Consider the following 23040-nt stretch of genomic DNA (forward strand, 5'->3'; position numbering starts at 1 on the left):
TAAAGGTCAAGTTGCCATGGCAAAACAGAAAAGGTTAATTTGGCATGGCACTTTTAAAAAGGGTAAATTTACCATTGGCAAAAAGAAAGGTAAAATTGCCATGGTTATAAAGTAAAACTTACCATGGCTATAAAACTAAATTTACTATTACATAAATTGCCATGAAGGTAAATAAGCCATGGCAGAAAGGAAAAGTAAATTTTAATTAGCCATGATCGACTAAAAAGTAAAATTAGGCATGTATGTAAAAGTTAAATTGCTATGATATCATAGATAATTCTGCCATGGTAAAAAATAAATGTAAAGTTAAAATTCGCCATGGAAAAAATAGAAGTATAAATTGCCATGTCAATAAAAGTTAAAATTTGCCATGGAAATTAAGGTGAATTTGCCATGGAAAAAGAAAAGTAAATTAATTAGCCATGATGGGCTGAAGTAAAAAAAATTGACATTATATGTAACAGGAAAATGCCATAGTAGTGTAGATATTTTTTTCATAGCCAAAAAAATATTGACATTATATGTAAAAGGAAAAATGCCATATTAGTGTAGATATTTTTTTCATAGCCAAAAAATTGCAAATTTGCCATTAAAAAGCATACATTTCAATGGAATAAAACTTCCCATGGCGATTTATGTTAAATTACCATGTTAAAAAGGTAAATTTGTCATGTCAGCATAGATAATTTTGCCATGGCCAAAAAAATGTAAAAGTAGAAACTGCCATGCTAATAAAATTGAAATTTGCCATGGCGATTTACGTAAAATTGCCATGTCAATGAAGGCAAATCTGCCATGTGACTAAGATACAATTCTAAAAATATCGTTAGATTTGCCATCGTCTTAATCAAAATTTAGACATAGGCCTAAAATGTCAAAATGCTTGTACGTTGAGGGACATGGCTACAAATTATGAACAAAAAAATGACATGTCATATGCATATTAAAATCTTGCTATGACGTTTCAGTTATAATTCCATTCTTTGTGTAAGAAAATTGCCATGAACATATTCATTCATATATTAAAACAACACCTGGCATGCTCCATGCTGGCTCTCAAAAACATTCATAGCAAAAAATATATAAAAAATTGCCATGGCAAAACTAGTTACAAAAAAGAGAGATGGTAGGAGGTTTTAAATTGAAAATTTGCCATGGCAAATGATATCTAATTCGAAATGATTTGCCATGGTATATGCAATTAAATGATGTGTAATTCATGAGAAAATGTAGAAGAAAAGTGGTGAATTAATCACTAGGGTGGAGCTGCATCGCTGGGCGGCGGCTAAAATGAAAGCTGGCGATTAGTGGCGGAGTCCCCTCCCGGCGACGCTCGGCAGATGCTCGGGCTCTGCCAAAAAACTTCCATTAGATTACAGTAGGAGCTGGATAATTAATCACCAGTCTTAGTGGCAAATGCCCATGAAGCACATCCCGTTGTATTATGCCCAGGCTCCATGGAAGGGCTAGCTCCATCACCGGCGACGGTGGAATTGGAGCTGGAGAAAGTGAGGGACGGCAGGGAGAGAAGAGGGGTAAGGTGGAGCCGTACGCGTTCGTTTCGGTCGCGTGTCGCACCGAACAACCGCGAAAAGTGACGTGGACACTGAGCTAACATTAAGATTAGTGCGAATTAAACGGACGGCGGAAACAGCGTTCGGCCTGAAACGTCCAAAATCTGACGTTCGGCACTTATTGTTTCCAAGAAAGAGTCGCTCGTTCATCTCACATCACTCGGCTGGTCTCTGGGCCATCCCTCGGGCCGGGCCACACACGACTACCCTTCACTTCCGCGGGCCGCAGTCGCGTGCCCATTCCCCCCTTTCGGCCCTCACGTATCCGGGCCGGGAGACTAGCACTATATATACCGGGCAAGCGATGCCGCCCTAGGGTTCTTCCTTCACCCCTGCTTCCATTCTCTTCCTCCGGGAGCGCCGCCGCTTCCTCATCTCCCACCTCTCGGCTCGGGAGCCGGAAGCGAAACCCCAAGGTGAGCCGGACCTCCCCCTCCTTCCTTCCTCCCCGCGCTCCGGTCGCCTCGTTGGTGCGTCGCTTCTCCGTAGTCCGTGCTAACTGCTGCCTAGTCGTTCGATCGATTCCACCGGTTTTAGTCTCCTCGCTAGCTCGACGCGCTTCAGTTCACGTCGCTGGATCTGTCGTCGTTCTTCCGTGTTTTTCATGTTCTCAAGCGCCGTAGATCTACTGCCTTGTTCGTCCTGCTCGCCTGTTCGAACGGTTTTGTTCTGACGTCTGTAGATGCGCGCTAGGTTGTTGTTCCGTCGTGATTCACGTGGATCTGTTGTCCCGGTGTTGGTTTTGGCCATTTTGCTATGCTGTTGGTTCATGAGGTTTGCTAGAATGCTCGATCTGTAGGGTATTTGCTCGCTCGCTTGCCTGCCTATCGTAACCTGGTCGGTGTTATTCTCTGCTCTCATGCTCAGATCGGAGAAAATTGTATCACTGCTTTGCATGTTCATTTTAACTTGAAAGAGAGCTACCGATATTTATCATCTGTGTGTTTCAGTGTTTTATGTAAGTTCAGTTCAGGCACTCTGCATGAATTTCGGTCTGATCTGATCATTATTTCGTTTGGATGAATATGTGCTAGTATTTTCTGTGTTTTCCTTGGTATTTGATGGTTGCACCACTTGAGAGTTCCAACTCAATGACGTTCTGTTCCATTATTTATAGCGTTTATGTTGGTAGTTACATGATATCACAGTCATTAGCGCATAAAACTGTGATTCCATGACAAATCAGCCTCTATTACATTTACCCAAGTCTTGACTTTGTCTGTAATCACCTTTACACTGTTTTGCCATTTGACATAATCTTCTGGAGAAGTTTTTATCTATGTACCACCCCTTTATAAGCTCCACAGACCTGGAAGTACTTGGGGTTTTAGTTAGTGAATCCATTTCCTGTTTTTGCTTCATAGTTGCTTCAGTGCTTTTGCATGTATGCTCTGCATAATATTTCTTTGTTATTGCTGTGTTGTTTTTTCTCATACTGTGACTGTCAGTTCTCTTAATATTGTTTGGGCTTGCTTTGTTGCTGCCTTCTCAGTGCACTTCTATTAGTCCTAATATATTAAATTTAATAAGCTCAGTTGACCATATTATATATTTCAGGGGATGTTGGTGGAAGTGTTGGTTAAAGTAGTTTTGTAGCAGTGTATGAACCTTATTGTTGTACACCAATGTTAAGTGCACTTTCGAGTGGACAATTGTGGTTTTAATTACTTGGACATCCATTATTATATTACTGCCAGATTTCATGTATAGTTATTCGAACTGTATTAGTGCTTGATTCTGATAGCTTGCTATTCTTTGAACAGGTACTGTAGTCCTGGCGTGACATTCAAAAGCAGTCAAGATGGTGAAGTTCACAGCGGAGGAGCTCCGTGGAATTATGGATAAAAAGAATAATATTCGTAACATGTCTGTTATTGCTCATGTTGACCACGGTATGTGATTGAACAGTGTCAGTTGTCTCTAATTATAATGTTTATACAGTATAATCTTTTAGATTGATGTTTTTGTAGCCTGCTCTTAGTTGTGCCATATTATTTCTAGAACCTGGATCTCTATATTAATAACTGTTTCACTGTTTTAATACAAGTTTCAGCTCTTGCTGTCTCCTGGAGCTTATTCTTACTGCTTGTATGATTGATTAATGCTTTAACAAGCTTAAATGCAACTATTAGAATATAATCGCATGGCTCAAAATCTCCCCAGTTTGGTGTATGCTCCTGCTAGTTGCTGAATGTATTTCAATTTACACGGTTATACTTAGTAACACAAAAATGCATTTCCTTCTATTAATGTTGTTTGCAATGTCCCACCAGATTTTGTTAACCATGTTACTAAATACCTGGTTTGTCCTCTTTTAATCATGGTTTGTTTCAATGTACTTTAATGTTGTGCTGTACTTTACATCTCTCAGTGGTTAATATGTTCAAGTGTATATTAATGTATATCACGTTCAACTGTCAATCTGGATGCTTTTGCACCGTCCTCACCCATATTTACATGTTTGCAGGCAAGTCTACGCTTACGGATTCCCTTGTGGCAGCTGCTGGGATTATCGCCCAGGAAGTTGCTGGTGATGTTCGCATGACTGATACCCGTGCAGATGAGGCAGAACGTGGTATTACAATCAAATCCACGGGTATCTCTCTGTTCTATCAGATGACTCCTGAATCACTTGAGATGTACAAGGGCGACAGGGATGGGGATGAATACCTGATCAACCTTATTGACTCACCTGGTCACGTTGACTTCTCTTCGGAAGTGACAGCTGCTCTTCGTATCACTGATGGTGCTTTGGTGGTGGTTGACTGTATTGAGGGTGTCTGTGTGCAGACCGAAACTGTGCTGCGCCAAGCTCTTGGTGAGAGGATTAGGCCTGTCCTCACCGTGAACAAGATGGACAGATGCTTCCTTGAGCTTCAAGTGGAAGGTGAGGAAGCATACCAGACTTTCTCCCGTGTCATTGAAAATGCCAATGTCATCATGGCAACATATGAAGATGTGCTCCTTGGTGATGTCCAAGTGTACCCGGAGAAGGGGACTGTTGCATTCTCTGCTGGTTTGCATGGGTGGGCTTTCACCCTTACAAACTTCGCTAAGATGTATGCCTCCAAGTTTGGAGTTGATGAGGCGAAGATGATGGAGAGGCTTTGGGGTGAGAACTTCTTTGACCCAGCCACAAAGAAATGGACCTCCAAGAACACTGGGACAGCTACCTGCAAGAGAGGTTTTGTTCAGTTCTGCTACGAGCCAATCAAGCAAATCATCGCCACCTGCATGAATGATCAGAAGGATAAGTTGTGGCCTATGTTGAAGAAGCTGGGTGTGACCATGAAGAATGATGAGAAGGACTTGATGGGCAAGGCTCTCATGAAGCGTGTGATGCAAACTTGGCTGCCTGCCAGTCGTGCTCTGCTTGAGATGATGATATTTCACCTCCCCTCTCCTTCAAAGGCACAGAGGTATCGTGTGGAGAACTTATATGAGGGGCCTCTTGATGATATATATGCAAATGCTATCAGGAACTGTGACCCTGACGGTCCTCTTATGTTGTATGTCTCTAAGATGATTCCAGCATCTGACAAGGGTAGATTCTTTGCCTTTGGACGTGTTTTTGCTGGGAGGGTTGCAACTGGCATGAAGGTCCGTATCATGGGTCCTAACTTTGTTCCTGGCCAGAAGAAGGATCTGTATGTGAAGAGTGTCCAGCGTACTGTTATCTGGATGGGAAAGAAGCAAGAGTCTGTTGAGGATGTTCCCTGTGGTAACACTGTTGCTTTGGTTGGTTTGGATCAGTTCATCACCAAGAATGCAACCCTGACAAATGAGAAGGAAGTTGATGCCTGCCCAATCAGGGCAATGAAGTTTTCTGTGTCCCCTGTTGTGCGTGTTGCCGTTCAGTGCAAGGTGGCATCTGATCTTCCTAAGCTTGTTGAGGGTTTGAAGCGGCTGGCGAAGTCTGACCCTATGGTTCTCTGTAGCATTGAAGAGTCTGGTGAGCATATCATTGCTGGAGCTGGAGAGCTTCACCTTGAAATCTGTTTGAAGGATCTGCAGGAGGACTTCATGGGTGGTGCTGAAATTATTGTTTCCCCTCCCGTCGTCTCCTTCCGTGAGACTGTTCTTGAGAAGTCCTGTCGCACTGTCATGAGCAAGTCCCCCAACAAGCATAACCGTCTTTACATGGAAGCTCGCCCATTGGAGGAGGGATTGGCTGAGGCTATTGATGATGGCCGCATTGGCCCGCGTGATGATCCTAAGGTTCGCTCCAAGATCCTGTCCGAGGAGTTTGGGTGGGACAAGGATCTCGCCAAGAAGATTTGGTGCTTTGGACCTGAGACGACTGGCCCCAACATGGTTGTTGACATGTGTAAGGGAGTGCAGTATCTGAATGAAATCAAGGACTCTGTTGTGGCTGGGTTCCAATGGGCATCGAAAGAAGGTGCTCTGGCTGAGGAGAACATGCGTGGCATTTGCTTTGAGGTCTGTGATGTTGTTCTGCACACTGATGCTATTCACAGGGGTGGTGGTCAGGTCATCCCAACAGCCAGGAGGGTCATTTACGCTTCTCAGCTCACTGCCAAGCCAAGGCTGCTGGAGCCTGTGTACCTGGTTGAGATCCAGGCCCCGGAGAATGCACTTGGCGGTATCTATGGTGTTCTGAATCAGAAGAGAGGGCACGTGTTTGAGGAGATGCAGAGGCCTGGTACCCCGCTGTACAACATCAAGGCTTACCTCCCGGTCATCGAGTCGTTTGGGTTCTCAAGTACCCTCAGGGCGGCGACATCTGGCCAGGCTTTCCCCCAGTGTGTGTTCGACCATTGGGACATCATGTCTTCTGATCCTTTGGAGGCCGGCTCCCAGTCCGCGACCCTTGTCACAGAGATCCGCAAGCGCAAGGGTCTCAAGGAACAGATGACCCCTCTATCTGATTTCGAGGACAAGCTCTAAACTTTTGCTTCTGTTACATGGTCTAGTTTGCTTTTGCTGCTAAGAGAGCTGCACTATTATCTGTCTATTGAGTCGTCGTCGCTGTATTGCTATTGGAATGTACTCCTATCTGTCGTGATACTGGCACTTTGTTTTGATGTCTGTCGATGTTAAAACTTAGATTATATATCTGTCGCGATACTTTTGATGTCTATCAATGTTAAAACTTAGACTATATATCTGTTATGGTAGTTCTTGTTGATGTCTTGTTTGCTTTTGTGTTATATCTTGAGATCTCTGCCTGGTTCTTTATTTTGCTCTAGTCTTGCTCTATATTTTTAATGATCTTGAGAGCTCCTCTACTTGCAGTATTTCTTCCTGCTCTTATCATCATTTTACCTTCCATGTTTTATGCCCATCAAAATGTGTTCCATCTTCTGTCAGTTGTATTTCAATCTATGCTGTACTTGTTTTTCTCCATTTTCACGAGACACGCACTGATGATGAGAAATTGCTCCCTAGTGCTAGATACATCTGTTGAGCAAACAACATTTCAGACGGAGGATGTAGTACATTAGAGGAACTTGCCGAGAGAATATACTGTAGTAGAAGCATCTGTTAATGCCGAGAGTATCCGAACTTGTATCTCTTCGGAATACTACAGATTGAACCTTTGTAGGCATGAAAGAATATTCACATAATTTTCATGCTCAGTAACTCTCTTACTCCACGGTCATAGCAATATTGAGTTCTGAAGTTGTTCATGGTAAATTCTGGCATATAATTGATTTGTCTGCTATTTCTTTACTGTTACTGGATGCAATGTACTGAGTAGTTGTACACGGGCTCTATGTAATTATGACACTTGCAAATAAGCTTCAACCTTTTAATTTTTGCTGAAACATAGGCATGCCATTTAATGACTTGTTTTCATGACCAACTTTGCCACAATTAAGCTTAGGCAAAGAGTGGCTAACAAAATGTTTACTACAAGTGTGGCAAGATTTGGCAAAAAATTTGAGCCTATGACATGTGGATCATATAGCTAGAAAAGTGTGGCAGCTAAGTGTGGCAATAAACTAAATACATGCCTAAGATGTTGTGGCACGACTAAGGTTAGACGCGGAAACCTTACGCTGCAAATCAAACATACCTTAACTAAAATAAAGTGATCTCAGGTTTCTTAATTTGGACACGATGTTCATAAATACAAATAATACTCTCTCCGTATCTAATACTAAAACGTGACTTGATACATCCGTATTTAGACAAATCTAAGACAAGAATTTTGGGACGGGGGGAGTAGATGATTGGCTTTGGTCAGTGTGTTCTGGCCGCTTTATGGATGCTTACTTTTATCTTTTATGAAATTTCAATACTTTTCAAAAGACAAGACAGACTTTTAATTGCCAACAAAAATAGTACGGGAAAATAGGGCTGAGGCTCGTCCATCAAATTCTCCGCTAAAAGGGAAAATATAAAGTGGCGGAGCTAACAATAATTTTGATTGATTGCATTCATCTTTGGATGAAAGCTTAGTTTGAGCATGATTCTCCAAAAATATTACCTAAATGATAAGCTTAAAATCCGTAGCCTCCTATTCACCATCTCTAGTCAATCATGTCGATCATTTCAATGGATATTAGAGTTATGGATCTTTATTACGGCTTACCGCCTAAAGAGAATAAGGTCGATGCCGGGAAATCCACCGGTGGTGCCCCTATGGTACATGGTGAGCTTCCCGTCACCACACAACTGTTGCCTTGACCATGGTGGACTTTACGTTAATGTTGGATTTTTAAGTCCGCCATGATAAAAGAAGTTCATTCCATTTTCAAGGAAGAGGTGGGCTCGAAAGTCAAAGCCTCTACATCCGCACAATCCTCATTTGCTCCAAGTGAGGTTCGTGATGTGGACGATGTAAGAGAACATCTTGCTCTCCCCGAACCTACAATTGCACCCCTCGCAATTCCATAGAGTGCCACTACACACTATGACCTATCCAACATCCGGATATTAATCATGTTGGGCCTCCGCCCCCTTTGAAAGCTAACACATTTTCTAAGCGGAAACTCACTCTGGAGTCTCACATTTACAGTGCCTCTACACAACTCTCATGGGTGATTGCGAATGGTTTCAAGCCCAAGGACCCATCAAGCCTTACACCAAGGGAAGCCGTTGATGATCGATTCATTACCACCGCCTTCAACATGCTCCGGCTTGCCACCACCGATGAGTATGCCAATTCCATTGCTATCTTCAAGCCCCCCAAAGAAATTTGAGATTGCATTGAGGATATATTTGAAGGACATGACAATGTTCAGAGATCTAGGTTGGTCATTGTTCGTCAATTTGTCCATAAGGAATGTGAGAGAGACCACTGAAGAGGTGTTCTGGAGATTGAAGTCACTTGTGTTGGATTCGAGAAACTTTTGGAGCCATGGTCTTTACGAATCATACTATGATCATGATGATCCACCAACATCCCGACTATGACCGAATGACTCCCAATCGAGTTGTGTCTTCTTTTGGAGATCAAGTCCAAGAACACAATGGCGATTGATCAAGAAATAAAGAACTCCAATCTAGCGCTAAAGGCCAAGAAGGTGGTCGATGTGCTACGAGAGAAGAAGTTGATACCTCGTGTCAGGTTGACTTTGAGGAAGACTTGACCCTCTAGGTCAAGAAATATTCGGGCACAAAAGCAAAGAAAAGGGGAAGCATCTTAAGGGAACATCCTTTGGGAGAAGAACGTGCCACAATCTTATTAATGTTACATGGAGAAGATTTCGTTTTGCGATTGACTTCTCTCTCGCGCCATCCGCCTCGCGAGCCGTCCGATCAAGGTTGATCGTGCTGCACTCATCGTATGTCACCCGTCCACCTGGGGCCCATGCACCACCGTCCGCATTATATCCAGCGCAACAACGAGAGCCACTCGCTCCCCCCCACATGAGTGAGATCCCCATTTTTCCTCTTCATATTTGAATCCCTCTTTGCACGGCCCCGTCGGAGCAGCCGCAAGCGGCATGTAGCACCTGACGGGGAACCTGCTGCACCCTAGCAGCCGGCGACCCACAGCACCCGCGTCGGCGTTGCCCAGCATCGTCGACCGTTCCCGTGCCCTATGTTGCCGAGCATCGTTGGCCGTTGCTGCGGTCGGTGTTGCCGAGCACGTCTGCGCTCAGCTCTCATCTTCTTTTTTTTTTGAGGCACGCTCAGCTCTCATCTGAAATTCTCACCACGCCTGGACATCATCCCTTTCGGCCCGACTCCACAGTGGACAACAGACAGGCCAGCTTCACTTGCGGGCCGCATTTCGCGTGGCCGGCCTTCCCCCTCCGCTCCGCGCGCATCTTGGCCCGCACGGAACCAACAAAATAGCATATATAACGGCCAGCAAATGCGACCTAGAGAGTCCTCACTTCCTTGAACCCTTTCCATTCTCACGGATCGGGAGCGCCGCCGCTTCCCCACCTCTCGTCTCTCGGCGAACCCCCAAGGTGAGCCGAACCTCCCCTCCCGCCTCCTCCCCCGCGCCCTCCGGCTGCTTCTCCGGCTGCTCCGTCGGCGGGCGCGTCCCTGCTAGCTAGCTACTGGCTGCTACCTGGCCGACCGATTTCACGGGCTCTAGTCCAGCCTCCTCGCTAGCTCGATGCGGTCCAGTCCCCTTTGCTGGGTTCGTGGCCGCTGGGATTATTCCTATGTGGTTTCGATGCTCTTAGACGCGGTAGATCTGCTGCTTCGTTCGTCCCGCTCGCTTGTTCCTGGCGACGACTTTGTGCTGACGTCACTAGATAGATAAGCTCGTCGCTTCCGATGCGCTTCTGCGGTGGCTAAGGGTGTTTGCCCCGTCGTGTTTAGCGAGGATCTGCCCGCTCCGCCGTGGTGGACGGCGATCTGTTTTATGTGGTGTTCCGTTAGCTTTTTTCGCCATTTTTTGCTGCGCTGCTGTTCATCCACGGGCTCTTAGCATGCTCAAGCTGCAGGGTTTTGCTCACTCGGTTGCCTGCCTGCCGTACCCTGGTTGGTTTCGTTCTCTGTTCTCATGTTCAGGGCGGAGGAAATGGTGATGCATACCTTTGCTTGGCATGTTTAATTTAATTTGATTGTGTATATAGAACGGGAGACTCTTATAGAATGGTGTGTCAGTTCTTATCTACTTATAGTTGAGGTATTATGGGTGAATTTATCCCTCATCTGTTTTATTTGGTTAAATTGATCCTATGTGACTATCTTCTGGTGTTCTTCTCAGTGCTCCCCATGCATGGTTGGTTGCACCTATTTCAGAGCTCAACATTATGACCTTCTGTGCATCGCATTGTTTCTAGTGTTTACAGTGGTAGTTACTACTACATGATAATACAGTCAGCACGTGTGCATAAAACTAAAACTACCTTCTGTCACAAATCAACTTTGCATAAAACTACGATTCTGTTTCGAATCTGATTTGTTTTCTCCATCCACATATGATTGATTCATGAGAGATGTTTCTATGATCCACAAAGTTATACAGATCTGTAGGTACTTGAAGGTTTAGCTAGTGAAATCCATTACCTGTTTGTGCTTCATACTTGCGCACACTTCAGATAATGGACTGCTTTTCTTTCTTATCTTTCTTACTGTTTTGTGCTTTCTTTCGCATACTGTCATGTCGAGTGCTCTAAAAATTGGTTGCCATTGTTGCTTTCTGGCTTCCTTTTGAACGCACTTTGGGCAATTAAGTTTTCAGAACATGGTCTTCAGTTCCCATAAGTTAGTTTTAGTATGCTTGGTTGACTGTAACACATATTTCATTTTAGTGGGTGTGGTTGTGGAAGTGTTGGTTAAAGTATTTTTGGTACTGTACTTGAAGCTAATGTGTGCCCAACAGTAGTAAGAGCCTTCTGTTTATTCAGTTGTGGTTTTAATTACTTAATTTTTGTTCCATTCTGAACAGGAACTATATTCCCAGCGTGATATCCAAAACCAGTCAAGATGGTGAAGTTTACTGCGGAGGAGCTCCGCGGAATTATGGACAAGAAAAATAATATTCGTAACATGTCTGTTATTGCTCATGTCGACCATGGTATGTGCCTGAACATACAGTTGTCTCTAATTATTGAGTTCATACAGTAGAATCTTTGTTAATCAATGTTTTCAGCCTCTTAATTTTACTGTATTTAATTCTAAATACTGAAACTATTTAAATGGGTCAATTTAACAAGTGGAGCATAATTAGTTTCATCCCTAAAACCAATCCATCTTATTGTGTCCTGGAGTTTACTACCACTGCTTATTATATGATTGATTTCTGCTTCACCAATATGACTGATTTCTGCTTCACCAAGCTTAAATGTTACTGTTGACATACCATCCCAGGGCTTATATCTCCCCAGTTTGGTGTATTCTCACATTGTCCCTGAATGCATTACACTTGTAGGATCTGAAATTTACATGATTGTACTTAGTTACTTCAATATTGATGTCCTTATATTCTGTTTGCAATGTCCCACTAGATTTTGCTTAACCATGTTGCTAAAAACCTTGTTGAGCTTATTTGTACCTTCTTTTGTTTCCTGATTGTTTGAAAGTACTGTACTGCTGTTTCCTACTTCTGCCTTATATGAGTTAACATGTTCAATTTTCTATTCATATAGGTTGTGTTCAACTGTCAAACCAGATGCTTGTGCACTGTTCTCACATATTATTTACATATTTGCAGGCAAGTCTACGCTTACGGATTCCCTTGTGGCAGCTGCTGGGATTATCGCCCAGGAAGTTGCTGGGGATGTTCGCATGACCGATACCCGTGCAGATGAGGCAGAGCGTGGTATTACAATCAAATCCACGGGTATCTCTCTTTTCTATCAGATGACTCCTGAATCACTTGAGATGTACAAGGGCGACAGGGATGGAGATGAATACCTGATCAACCTTATTGATTCACCTGGCCACGTTGACTTTTCTTCGGAAGTCACAGCTGCTCTTCGTATCACTGATGGTGCTTTGGTGGTTGTTGACTGTATTGAGGGTGTCTGTGTGCAGACCGAAACTGTGCTGCGCCAAGCTCTTGGTGAGAGGATTAGGCCCGTCCTCACCGTGAACAAGATGGACAGATGCTTCCTTGAGCTTCAGTTTGAAGGTGAGGAAGCATATCAGACTTTCTCCCGTGTCATCGAAAATGCCAATGTCATCATGGCAACATATGAAGATGTGCTCCTTGGTGATGTCCAAGTGTACCCAGAAAAGGGGACTGTTGCATTCTCTGCTGGTTTGCATGGGTGGGCTTTCACCCTTACAAACTTTGCTAAGATGTATGCCTCCAAGTTTGGTGTTGATGAGGTGAAGATGATGGAGAGGCTGTGGGGTGAGAACTTCTTTGACCCAGCCACAAAGAAATGGACCACCAAGAACACTGGGACAGCTACCTGCAAGAGAGGTTTTGTTCAGTTCTGCTATGAGCCAATCAAGCAAATCATCGCCACCTGCATGAATGATCAGAAGGAGAAGTTGTGGCCTATGTTGAAGAAGCTTGGTGTGACCATGAAGAATGATGAGAAGGACTTGATGGGAAAGGCTCTCATGAAGCGTGTGATGCAGACTTGGCTGCCTGCCAGTCGTGCTCTGCTTGAGATGATGATATTTCACCTCCCCTCTCCTTCAAAGGCACAGAGGTATCGTGTGGAGAACTTATACGAGGGCCCCCTTGATGATGTATATGCAAATGCTATCAGAAACTGTGACCCTGACGGTCCTCTTATGCTGTATGTCTCCAAGATGATTCCAGCATCTGACAAGGGTAGATTCTTTGCCTTTGGACGTGTTTTTGCCGGGAGGGTTGCAACTGGCATGAAGGTCCGTATCATGGGTCCCAACTTTGTTCCTGGCCAGAAGAAGGATCTGTATGTGAAGAGTGTCCAGCGTACTGTTATCTGGATGGGAAAGAAGCAAGAGTCTGTTGAGGATGTTCCCTGTGGTAACACTGTTGCTTTGGTTGGTTTGGATCAGTTCATCACCAAGAATGCAACCCTGACAAATGAGAAGGAAGTTGATGCCTGCCCAATCAGGGCAATGAAGTTCTCTGTGTCCCCTGTTGTGCGTGTTGCTGTTCAGTGCAAGGTGGCTTCTGATCTTCCTAAGCTTGTTGAGGGTTTGAAGCGTCTGGCCAAGTCTGATCCTATGGTTCTCTGTACCATTGAAGAGTCTGGTGAGCATATCATTGCTGGAGCTGGAGAGCTTCACCTTGAAATCTGTCTGAAGGATCTGCAGGATGACTTCATGGGTGGTGCTGAAATTATTGTTTCCCCTCCTGTTGTCTCCTTCCGTGAGACTGTTCTGGAGAAGTCCTGCCGTACCGTTATGAGCAAGTCCCCCAACAAGCACAACCGTCTTTACATGGAAGCTCGCCCGTTGGAGGAGGGATTGGCTGAGGCTATCGATGATGGCCGCATTGGCCCGCGTGATGATCCTAAGGTGCGCTCCAAGATCCTGTCTGAGGAGTTTGGGTGGGACAAGGATCTCGCCAAGAAGATTTGGTGCTTTGGACCTGAGACGACTGGCCCCAACATGGTTGTTGACATGTGTAAGGGAGTGCAGTATCTGAATGAAATCAAGGACTCTGTTGTGGCTGGGTTCCAGTGGGCATCAAAAGAAGGAGCATTGTGTGAGGAGAACATGCGTGGTATCTGCTATGAGGTCTGTGATGTTGTTCTCCACACTGATGCTATTCACAGGGGTGGTGGTCAGGTTATCCCAACGGCGAGGAGGGTCATTTACGCTTCTCAGCTCACTGCCAAGCCAAGGCTGCTGGAGCCCGTGTACCTGGTTGAGATCCAGGCCCCGGAGAACGCACTTGGTGGTATCTATGGTGTGCTGAATCAGAAGAGAGGCCACGTGTTCGAGGAGATGCAGAGGCAAGGTACCCCACTCTACAACATCAAGGCCTACCTGCCTGTTATCGAGTCCTTCGGGTTCTCGAGCACCCTGAGGGCCGCGACGTCCGGCCAGGCCTTCCCCCAGTGTGTGTTTGACCACTGGGACATCATGGCCTCCGATCCTTTGGACCCTGGCACCCAGTCGGCGACGCTCGTGACGGAGATCCGCAAGAGGAAGGGTCTCAAGGAGCAGATGACCCCCCTATCCGACTTCGAGGACAAGCTCTAAATTTTGGGGCTTCGAGGACAAGCTCTAAATTTTGGGGCCATGTTTTGGTACTGGCTCTTGCTGTGAAGGGAGGCGCGGTATTTTTCTCCCTATGTGTCTTCCTTACTATGTTGTTGTTTGTATGTGGTGCTACTGAGACTATGGTTTTGATGATGGTTGTGGTGATGTAACAGATGTTAAACTTAGATCATACATTTCTGGCATCCCATGGTGGTTTATTTTTACTGTGCTGTGTTTGCTTTTGTGCTAGATCTTGCTTTCATTTACGTATATTTGACTGTCGTCTCTCGCAATTGCGTGGTGCGTGTTGTTACGTTTGTGAGTTCCAGCCATTGTTGCGTTCTGGTTCATTCATAATCTCTTGGGCTGTTTTTTTCTTTCCTTTGCTCTTAGTTTCATGTTGTTATGATGATTTCCACCAGCCCCTTGTGTTCTTGCCCGGCCGCTCTCTATTTGCTGCTCTGTGGCTGAGCAGTATCGTTTTGCGATAGAAGCTTTCAGTCTATTATACTATATGTGAAACTCAAATGCTTGATGGTTTTGTTTGTTATGATCTATTTTTGGAGTGCCATTGCTACTACAGTACGTACATGGCAGAGAAATGCTGCTGATATTAATGATCTGTATCAACGCCTTTCAGATCTTACCACTGTAGCGAAATTGGCTGATAACCCGCGTTACATTTTTTACGACGGGAATCGGAATGAACATAGCTAGAGAGCGCAGTGCTTGGCAGTTGTTGCCCTGGGTGAAGATCGTTGCGGCAACAGCAATGGAGGCCGCATCTTTGTGTACAATCAGGGTGACCAGTGCCGGCTTTTGTCAGCTGGTCTTTGTGTTCAAAAAATTCACAAAGACTCTTTGTCAAAGAGCATATGACAAAAGACAGCACCGACAGACATGGAAGATGAGGGCCGGCAAAACAGAACCGCATCGCATATGCGGGAGTATATTCCTATTCCGTTTCTCAAGCGACGCGTCAGCGATGACGTGCGACCGGACGACTGACTTAACCAAGCAAGCACCAGAGGCATATGCCGATTGGAGCAGTTGAAGCGCCGCCAGGGAAGACCAAAAACCTGTCCTTTGCATAGTTTGTACTGCATTCCATGGTTTTACCAGATATGGAAAAATATCCAATTATATCAGTCCTTAGAGCATGTACAATTGTTGATAAGACTGTTTTATCTTATGGCTGTAACGTTATTTAGAAAGGACAATAAAAAATGATGTGCAATTCGTTATTCTTACTTACCCTCGTCTTCAATAACTAGATATCTCTAATATGTCGTGAGACAATTGTTTCTAAAAATTCTTTTTTTGGGGGGACAGGACAAGCGTGTACAACCCCTAAAAATTCAAAATACACACGAAGAAACAAAAAGGAGAAATTCAGGTATGAATAGGCCATTTTGCTTTTGTCTTCGTTTTACACTAATCATGATGGATTTGTCTTTTATGTTTTTCAATGTGTATTTAGATTTTGGATCTGAGTTTTTTTAGGGATTTGTATACATATGTGTTGCGAACGTTCATAGTTTTTATCAATTTTTTCAAAATGTTCAAATTTGAATTTCATAAAATTGGGAGCATGTAAGGTTTGGTGCAGTGGCGGAGCTTCATGGGGCCCAAAGGGGGCCATTGCCCCCCTACTCTATAAAATCTCTTTAAGTGTACCCCTAATTAATTGTTGGCTTGAATATCCAAGGTTTATGACCCCGCGAAAAGAAAAAAGAAAATCCAAGGTTTATGCATAACTTGTCTTCGTCGCGCCCTCAACAATCTTCATCAAGCTCTTCTGGTCCCTGATGCTTTCTGCACCAGATATATCTTTCTTCCTGTGTTAGCGCACATTTCTTTCTTCATGCTCTCAAACAATTTTTGCGATGGGGACACCGGCTTCCAAGTCATGTTGATTGGTTAGCACGCACTCTCGAAACATGTTCTGGACGAGTCGAGGCATAATTTTTGCTACATCTTAATTACTTTTCTTTAAAAAATCCATTTACTTCAATTTTTTGATAAAATCCATTTACTTCGTGGATGCTAGTAAGAATTATCATGGGGGGGGGGGGGGGGGGGGGAGGGATAAAACGTCGCACATGATCGAGGTACAGACTGGGCTTATAGCCCGCTTACATGTCAGTTTTGCCTATATGGAGGGCAGAGACATTAGAAGATGACGGAAATGATTCTCATGCAAGAGTTTAACTATATGCGTACTTCTATGCAAATACAATAAATATGAAGAAAGAGATAGAGAGAAGGTGAAAAGAAGTACTACTCTTATAGCCAAACTTGTTGTATGAGTGACTATAAGTGATGATTATATATGACATGACAACATCAGATAACTAGTAGTTGATTATACTATTAACCATGCTATAATCAGGGGATCGTATTCCTCATTCTCCATACGCGGCTGTTATGATCCCGTGCTTTTGTGAGCTTGGTTGAACAGTAAAATTTAAAAAAACAATTTAGAAATTTCTGGATTTTTTTTATGAAACTTTGACAAATATTTTGATAGCTTGCAGAATTTCATCGCTAGATGAAATTTGTGTAAAATGTGGCAAAAAACAAAACCGATGTTCCAAAAATATTATTTTCAAACGCATTTTGGCAATTCCTTGTCCTATTTTTTTTTCTCTGACGTGAAACGGAGATCCAACTGGCCCATGAGACGGAAAATCTGGCGATCTTCTTTTACGGATCTGGTCAATTACCTCTGTAACCACGGCCCCCTAAACCCTTGCTCGATCTCCCCCAAATCCCAACCGGCCGATCATCATGCCGCCGTCACGGCCGCCACGTCGCCGCTGCGGCCGACGGCGGCGCTCGGCCACCGCAGCAGGGACGGATCCCTCCGCAGGCGGGAGCAGAGGGTGGCTCGCCGCCCGCCGCAGGCCGTTCAAGCGGCCCGGGCCCGAGCACGGCGACCAGGCGCTGCCCCTGTGCGACGAGACCCTGCTCCTCGTCTTCTCCGCCCTCTCCGACGCCGGGGACCTCGTCCGCTGCGCGTCCACCTGCAGGCGCTGGCGCCGCCTCGTCTCCTCCGACGCCGCCTTCATCTGCCGCCGCGGCCCCCCGCGCTGCGACCGCTTCGCCCGCCGCCTCGCGGTCGGCGTCTTCCTGCACGGCGCCCGCGGCCGCGGCCGCTCCCGCGGCGACGGCTTCGTGCCCTTCACCAAGCCCGATCTCTCGATCGCCGACGGCGGGGTGCCGGGCTCGTCGTCGCGCGTCGTCGCGTCCCGCAACGGCCGCGTCGTGATGGACCTCCGCCGCGCCAAGAGCGCCTGCGTGCTGCGCCTCTGCGTGTGCGACCCCATGACCGGCAACGCCGACCTGCTCCCGCCCCTGGCCGGCAAGGACCGCCCGGGCCCGTACGCGTGCGCCCTGCTCACCGCCGACGACGGGCTCCACCTCTACGACGCATGCGCGGCCACGTCCCCGTCCCCGTCCTCGTACCGCGTGCTCCTCCTCTACAACCACCGCAGCTACACGGCGCTCCGTCGCTACTCCTCGGACGACGGCAGCTGGGGCCCGGAGGTGGAGGTGACCGGCGCCCGGATCGCGAGGGGGCGGCAGCTGGGCGTCAGGGCGCACGCCACGCTGGTGCGGGGCGGCGCGGTCTGCTGGTACGGGCTCGGCATCGCCGTCAACCCCGCCACGCTGCACACGTCCAGCTTTGGCTACACCGTGCAGGCCTTCGAGTCGCCGCCGCGCCGCGCCAAGGCCTCCCTCGGCGAGGTGGACCGGCTGCTGGGGCTGATGCCGGACGGGCGGCTGTGCGTGCTGGAGTGCAAGGCCGACGCGGTGCGCGCCTACGTGGTCGTCTACGCCGACGCGGTGAGGAACGGCGGCGTGTCGGGGAGGAAGGAGTGGCGGTGGACGCTGAACGCGGAGCTGATGGGCCTGCAGGCGGTGAGGCTGCGGTGGTTCTGCGAGCAGAGCGGCGTGGCGCTCTTCACGGCGAGGAACCGGGGCGGCAAGACGCAGGTGTACGCGGTGGACGTGGAGACGATGCAGGTGGGCAGGGTGGACTGGTCGGGGGACGACGGCGACGGCGGCGACGGGGACATGGACGTGTGTGGGTACGAGATGGACCGGGTGGCCATGCTCGCCGAGCTCGACCACTCCGCTGAGCTCCATCCTGCTCCTCGGCAGCTCTGATTCAACATTCTTTTCCTTATTTTTCCCTTCTTTTTCTACAAAATTTCATTGATTTCTGCAATGACTGCAAATTGTAGTTTTTGTATAGGAGTATTTATAATGCTTTTCGAAAAATCAGTACTAATACTGCAACCCAAACTGGTTCCATTATCGCCACTGTCATTGTTCTCGCGAAAATTGGATCTGGGTCACCAAATGAACCAAGCATCTCATACAGGTACATGGATTGTTTGCATATAAACACCAATGAACTTCTGACTAAAATTTTCAACTTTTAAGGGAACAGAAACCACTTCTGACTAAAATTTTCAACTTTTAAGGGAACAGTTAAATTTATAGCAGTAACATAAAAATACAAAACATGATTTCTTTGGCAGCAAACATCGGTGAATATTCTACTCCCTCTATAAAGAAACAGTTTGTCTAATTCACATCTAGATGTTTTTTAAGGATGTCACATCTAACCTCCCACAAGTAAGGCAACAACAAAGAACAAAAAAACTGGGACAAAAAAAAATAGACTACAAGCGTAGTGGAGATCAGGTTAGATGTGACAACATCTAGATGTGTCCTAAACAGACCCACAAAAAAATATATTTCTTTTCGGAGGGAGTACATACTTGGAAACTTCTTGAAAAAAATAACACTCCTAATACTCTGTCAATAGCAAAATCAATGCTCCAGAAAGAATATTTTTGAAAGCATTTGATTTTGTAAAACAAATCCTAGACCTCCACGAATGTGATTTCATCACGAAATTTGCATGCACATAGAAAACTAAGCAATGTTCGTTGTAAAAAAAATTCAGACTTTTATTGTTCATGAGCTCTTGAGCTCGAGATTATAAGGGACCCTTTCACCCGTTTGCATTGTTTACACACCGAACACAATCATCATTCATCAGCCAAGCAACAACTAAACTGCAGCAACATCATCGCCTTGTGTTCTCGAGGGTCCTCTTTGCAATCTTCTTGTCCTACTGCGCATTCAAATACCCCCTTTGTCTCAAAGTGTAAGGCATTTTTTTAACACTTGAGATGGAGCGAGTATGTTTTGGAAGGGGCATTTGGAGCATTAGAGCATCTTCATTAGAAGATGTATATTTGGAGATGTAAAAGCAGGTGATGTATAATTTATATCACCAAAAAATACTTTTTACATCTCAAAAAAGTCCAAACTTCAAGAGACGTGTATATTTGGTAATGTAGAACTACTACTACAACAAATGATGTATTTGAAGATGTAAAACTAGTACAACTACTGTATTATTCGAAACATAAATTTAAATATAGCAAGTTCATTTGAAGCAAACATAGTTCTTAAACATAATTAAACATAGTTCAAACTACTACATGAATCAGACTACTACTACTCCGAGCCTACTCGTCGTCACTCTTGAACTGCTCCTAGAACACCTTCTTGTTGGGGTTGTCGCAGTCGTCCTCCTCCTCCTATGAGTCATCCCAGTCCGACGAGTCAGACTAGACGGGGATCACCACCGAGGCACCGGCCTCCTCCACCTCCTTCCTCACCGTCTTCTTCTTCTGATCGGTCTCGCGCTTCCTGGAGAACTCGCGATCGGTGTGGACATACTCCGGATGCTCCCGCGTAAACCTCGCCATTGCTGCCCTGTCACTATTGCTGGGAGCAACGAGAATCACCGGCTTCTTCTTGTTCTTCTTCTCCTCCTTCTTGTCCATCCGCCGAATCTTGTGATTCTTCGGCCTGATTAGCTTCGTGTCTGCGTGAACCTCAATCCCCGGAAAGTTCATCTTGCGCCTCGGCCGTCCGAAACGCCACACGGCGATGTCGTACGCACACGCGGCCATGTTGACGGAGTCGAACGTGCCAATCCAGTAGCGATAGCCATCACACTGGAACTCCACGCCGAAGTTCTCGCACGGCTTCTTCCGCACCCCTAAGAAGCTTGTCTTGCTCTTCGACACTTTCTTCGGCGGCATGGCGGTGGCGCGGCTGCGGCCGAGCGTCGAGCCGAGATGGGCACCAGCGGCTGAGGTGGAGACGGGCGCCGACAGAGGAACTTGAATTGGGCGGCCGAGCTTCAAATCGAGGCGAGCAGCGGGGCGGGGCAGCGGCAGAGCTCGAAACACACCGGTGAAGCTCGGATCGGGCGGTGAGGGAGCTTCAACTAAGGCGGGGGTGGGGCGGCGACGCTCCAATCGGGCGGTGGTGCGGCGGGACAGGGGGCGAAATGCGGCGCAGTCAGCGACACAGCGAGGTGGGGGTGGGGAGGCCTGATCTAGCGGTAGTAGGCATAGAGGTGGTTGCACGGTGGGTGGGGATGAGGGGGATTGGCGGTTGGCACGCTGCTGCTGATTATACATTACCAGGTGGTTGGTGATGCAAATTTTCATCTCCAAGTTTTGTAATTAACATCACTTAGAGCACCTCCAACCGCGCCCCCCAACAGGCTCTCCCCAGGTGAATTTTTAGCGCCGGCGGGCGAAAATCGGCCCAGTCACGCCCCCAGGAGTCATTTTTTCGCCGGGTTGGGCCAAAATAACAGTCGGCGCACCCGAGGTGAACCCGGCGCGCTGGGGGCGCCGGCACAAGCGAAAAGGGGCGTGGGGCCGCTGCGTCGGTGAGGGAAGGGCCTTTTCCCGCCGTTTCTTCCCGCTTTCCCCCGGATTCCCTCTCATTCCCTCCATTCTCTCCATTCTTCCTGCCAATCTCCTCGCAGCCGGCCGCCATGCCGCCGAACAAGTACGTGGTACCCCGCGCCGCGACGAGTGCCATCTCCGCCGTCGCCCAGCCGAAGCAGAGGAAGCCGAGGGCGCCGCCGTCCAAGCCCCCGGACATGTCGAACGCCGACTGTAGGGCGGAAGTTCATCGCCGGGAGGCTATCACCACCGACCGGCGGAACAGGGCCAACGCCAAGAAGGCCCGGGACATCGCGGCTGCGGTGGCGGCGGAGCAGCCAGAGCGCTCGGCCGAACAAGCAGAGGCGGCTCGCGCGGGGACGATGAATCCACCCGGCGGCCATGCCTCGTACGCGCCCTGGAGCCAGCAAAGCATCGGTTCTCTGGACGGCTTCTCGTCGTCGCCCCAACCCTGGGGCTGCACGCCGTCGCCAGGCTACGCCGACGGTGACGTGCACGGTGGGTTCAACCCCAACATCACCTTCCCCCATGGTCACCCGGCCCAGCGGACGCCCTCGCCCGCCTTCGCCGGTGTGCAGTATCCTCCCTACACCTACTCACCGCCGGCCTACGCATCCTCCCCGACGCCCCCTCTCCGCCGTGGCGCGCTGCCCTTCTCCCAAGCCTCCACGTCGCATCTCGGCGACACCGACGCGGCCGAAGCCGACATGGACGACATCATCACGGTCGGCTCGGCCGCCGCCGCCGCGTCCCCCGGGTTCACTACCCAGGACGACACAATAGACCTCAACGGCGACATGGACGACGACCTCGACTACGGCGAGGAGGAGCCGGAGCTAGAGGAGGAGGACGAGCCGTCGCCTGCTCCGGTGAGGAAACGGAAGAAGAAGAGGGGGGCGGCCAGGACCGGCGAGCCACGCATCAAGTGGGCGTCCAAGGAGGACGAGTGCCTCGCCGAAGCGTGGAAAGTCGTCTGCCTCGACCCGATCACCGACACGAACCAGAGCATCGAGACATATTGGGACTGCATCAAGGCCGAGTTTGACGAGCGCAAGCTCGTCGACCCCTACTTCAAAGGCGTGTACATGCAGCGCGGGGCGAAGGCAATGGCGAACCATTGGGGGCTCATCCAATCAGCGTGCAACAAATGGCATGGGATCGTCGAGGAGATCGCGGCTCGCCCGGAGAGCGGCGCCAGCATCGAGGATCAGGTATGGCACGCCGGCCTCTCCCTTTTCCTTTCGCCGGTGCGCGCCTGAATGGTCATTCCTCGGCAACTAGTGCGGATGTTCACCATGTTTCGCCAGGATAGCAGTGACCAAGATTTCAAGTACCTCCACGTCTTCAAGAGGATCGAGAAGTGCGAGAAGTGGGCGGATGTCCGGCGCACCCTCGCCAAGGCCAAGGAGACCTACAAGCCGGGCGCGGGCGACGGGCGCCCCGAAGGCAACAAAGGGGCCAAGAAGGGGAAACACGCCGACTCGGCCACCGCGTGAGTGCAGGAGTCCATTGAGCACTGCCTCGCCGATGCACAGGCCTGGGCCGCCCTGCGTGAAGAGAAGACCGAGGCACGGTGGTCGGCGCTGATGACGAATAGCGCCGTCAAACTCAACCTACTCCGGACCAACGTCGCCGCGAAG

The 23040-nt window shown here is 47.8% G+C and overlaps 2 protein-coding genes across 2 annotated transcripts; both read left to right on the plus strand.

Moving 5' to 3' along the window:
• Nucleotides 1-1844: 1844 nt before the first annotated feature.
• Nucleotides 1845-6723, plus strand: LOC109752770 (elongation factor 2). Its single transcript, XM_020311701.4, has 3 exons — nucleotides 1845-1990; nucleotides 3338-3466; nucleotides 4042-6723. The coding sequence occupies exons 2-3, from the start codon at nucleotides 3376-3378 to the stop codon at nucleotides 6480-6482; spliced, it is 2532 nt and encodes an 843-aa protein (XP_020167290.1). The 5' UTR covers nucleotides 1845-1990; nucleotides 3338-3375; the 3' UTR covers nucleotides 6483-6723.
• A 3081-nt stretch (nucleotides 6724-9804) lies between these two features.
• On the plus strand, nucleotides 9805-14830 carry LOC109752678 (elongation factor 2). Its single transcript, XM_020311608.4, has 3 exons — nucleotides 9805-9964; nucleotides 11401-11529; nucleotides 12166-14830. The coding sequence occupies exons 2-3, from the start codon at nucleotides 11439-11441 to the stop codon at nucleotides 14604-14606; spliced, it is 2532 nt and encodes an 843-aa protein (XP_020167197.1). The 5' UTR covers nucleotides 9805-9964; nucleotides 11401-11438; the 3' UTR covers nucleotides 14607-14830.
• Nucleotides 14831-23040: the final 8210 nt, after the last annotated feature.

Source organism: Aegilops tauschii, chromosome 5, assembly GCF_002575655.3.
Source record: "Aegilops tauschii subsp. strangulata cultivar AL8/78 chromosome 5, Aet v6.0, whole genome shotgun sequence".
Taxonomy (NCBI): Eukaryota; Viridiplantae; Streptophyta; class Magnoliopsida; order Poales; family Poaceae; genus Aegilops; species Aegilops tauschii.

Bases quoted from the DNA above. Each gene is read 5' to 3' on its own strand.
- LOC109752770 (XM_020311701.4), top strand. From the start codon at position 3,376: ATGGTGAAGTTCACAGCGGAGGAGCTCCGTGGAATTATGGATAAAAAG. The intron at 3,467-4,041 runs GTATGTGATTGA...ACATGTTTGCAG, and splicing joins TATTGCTCATGTTGACCACG to GCAAGTCTACGCTTACGGAT.
- LOC109752678 (XM_020311608.4), top strand. From the start codon at position 11,439: ATGGTGAAGTTTACTGCGGAGGAGCTCCGCGGAATTATGGACAAGAAA. The intron at 11,530-12,165 runs GTATGTGCCTGA...ACATATTTGCAG, and splicing joins TATTGCTCATGTCGACCATG to GCAAGTCTACGCTTACGGAT.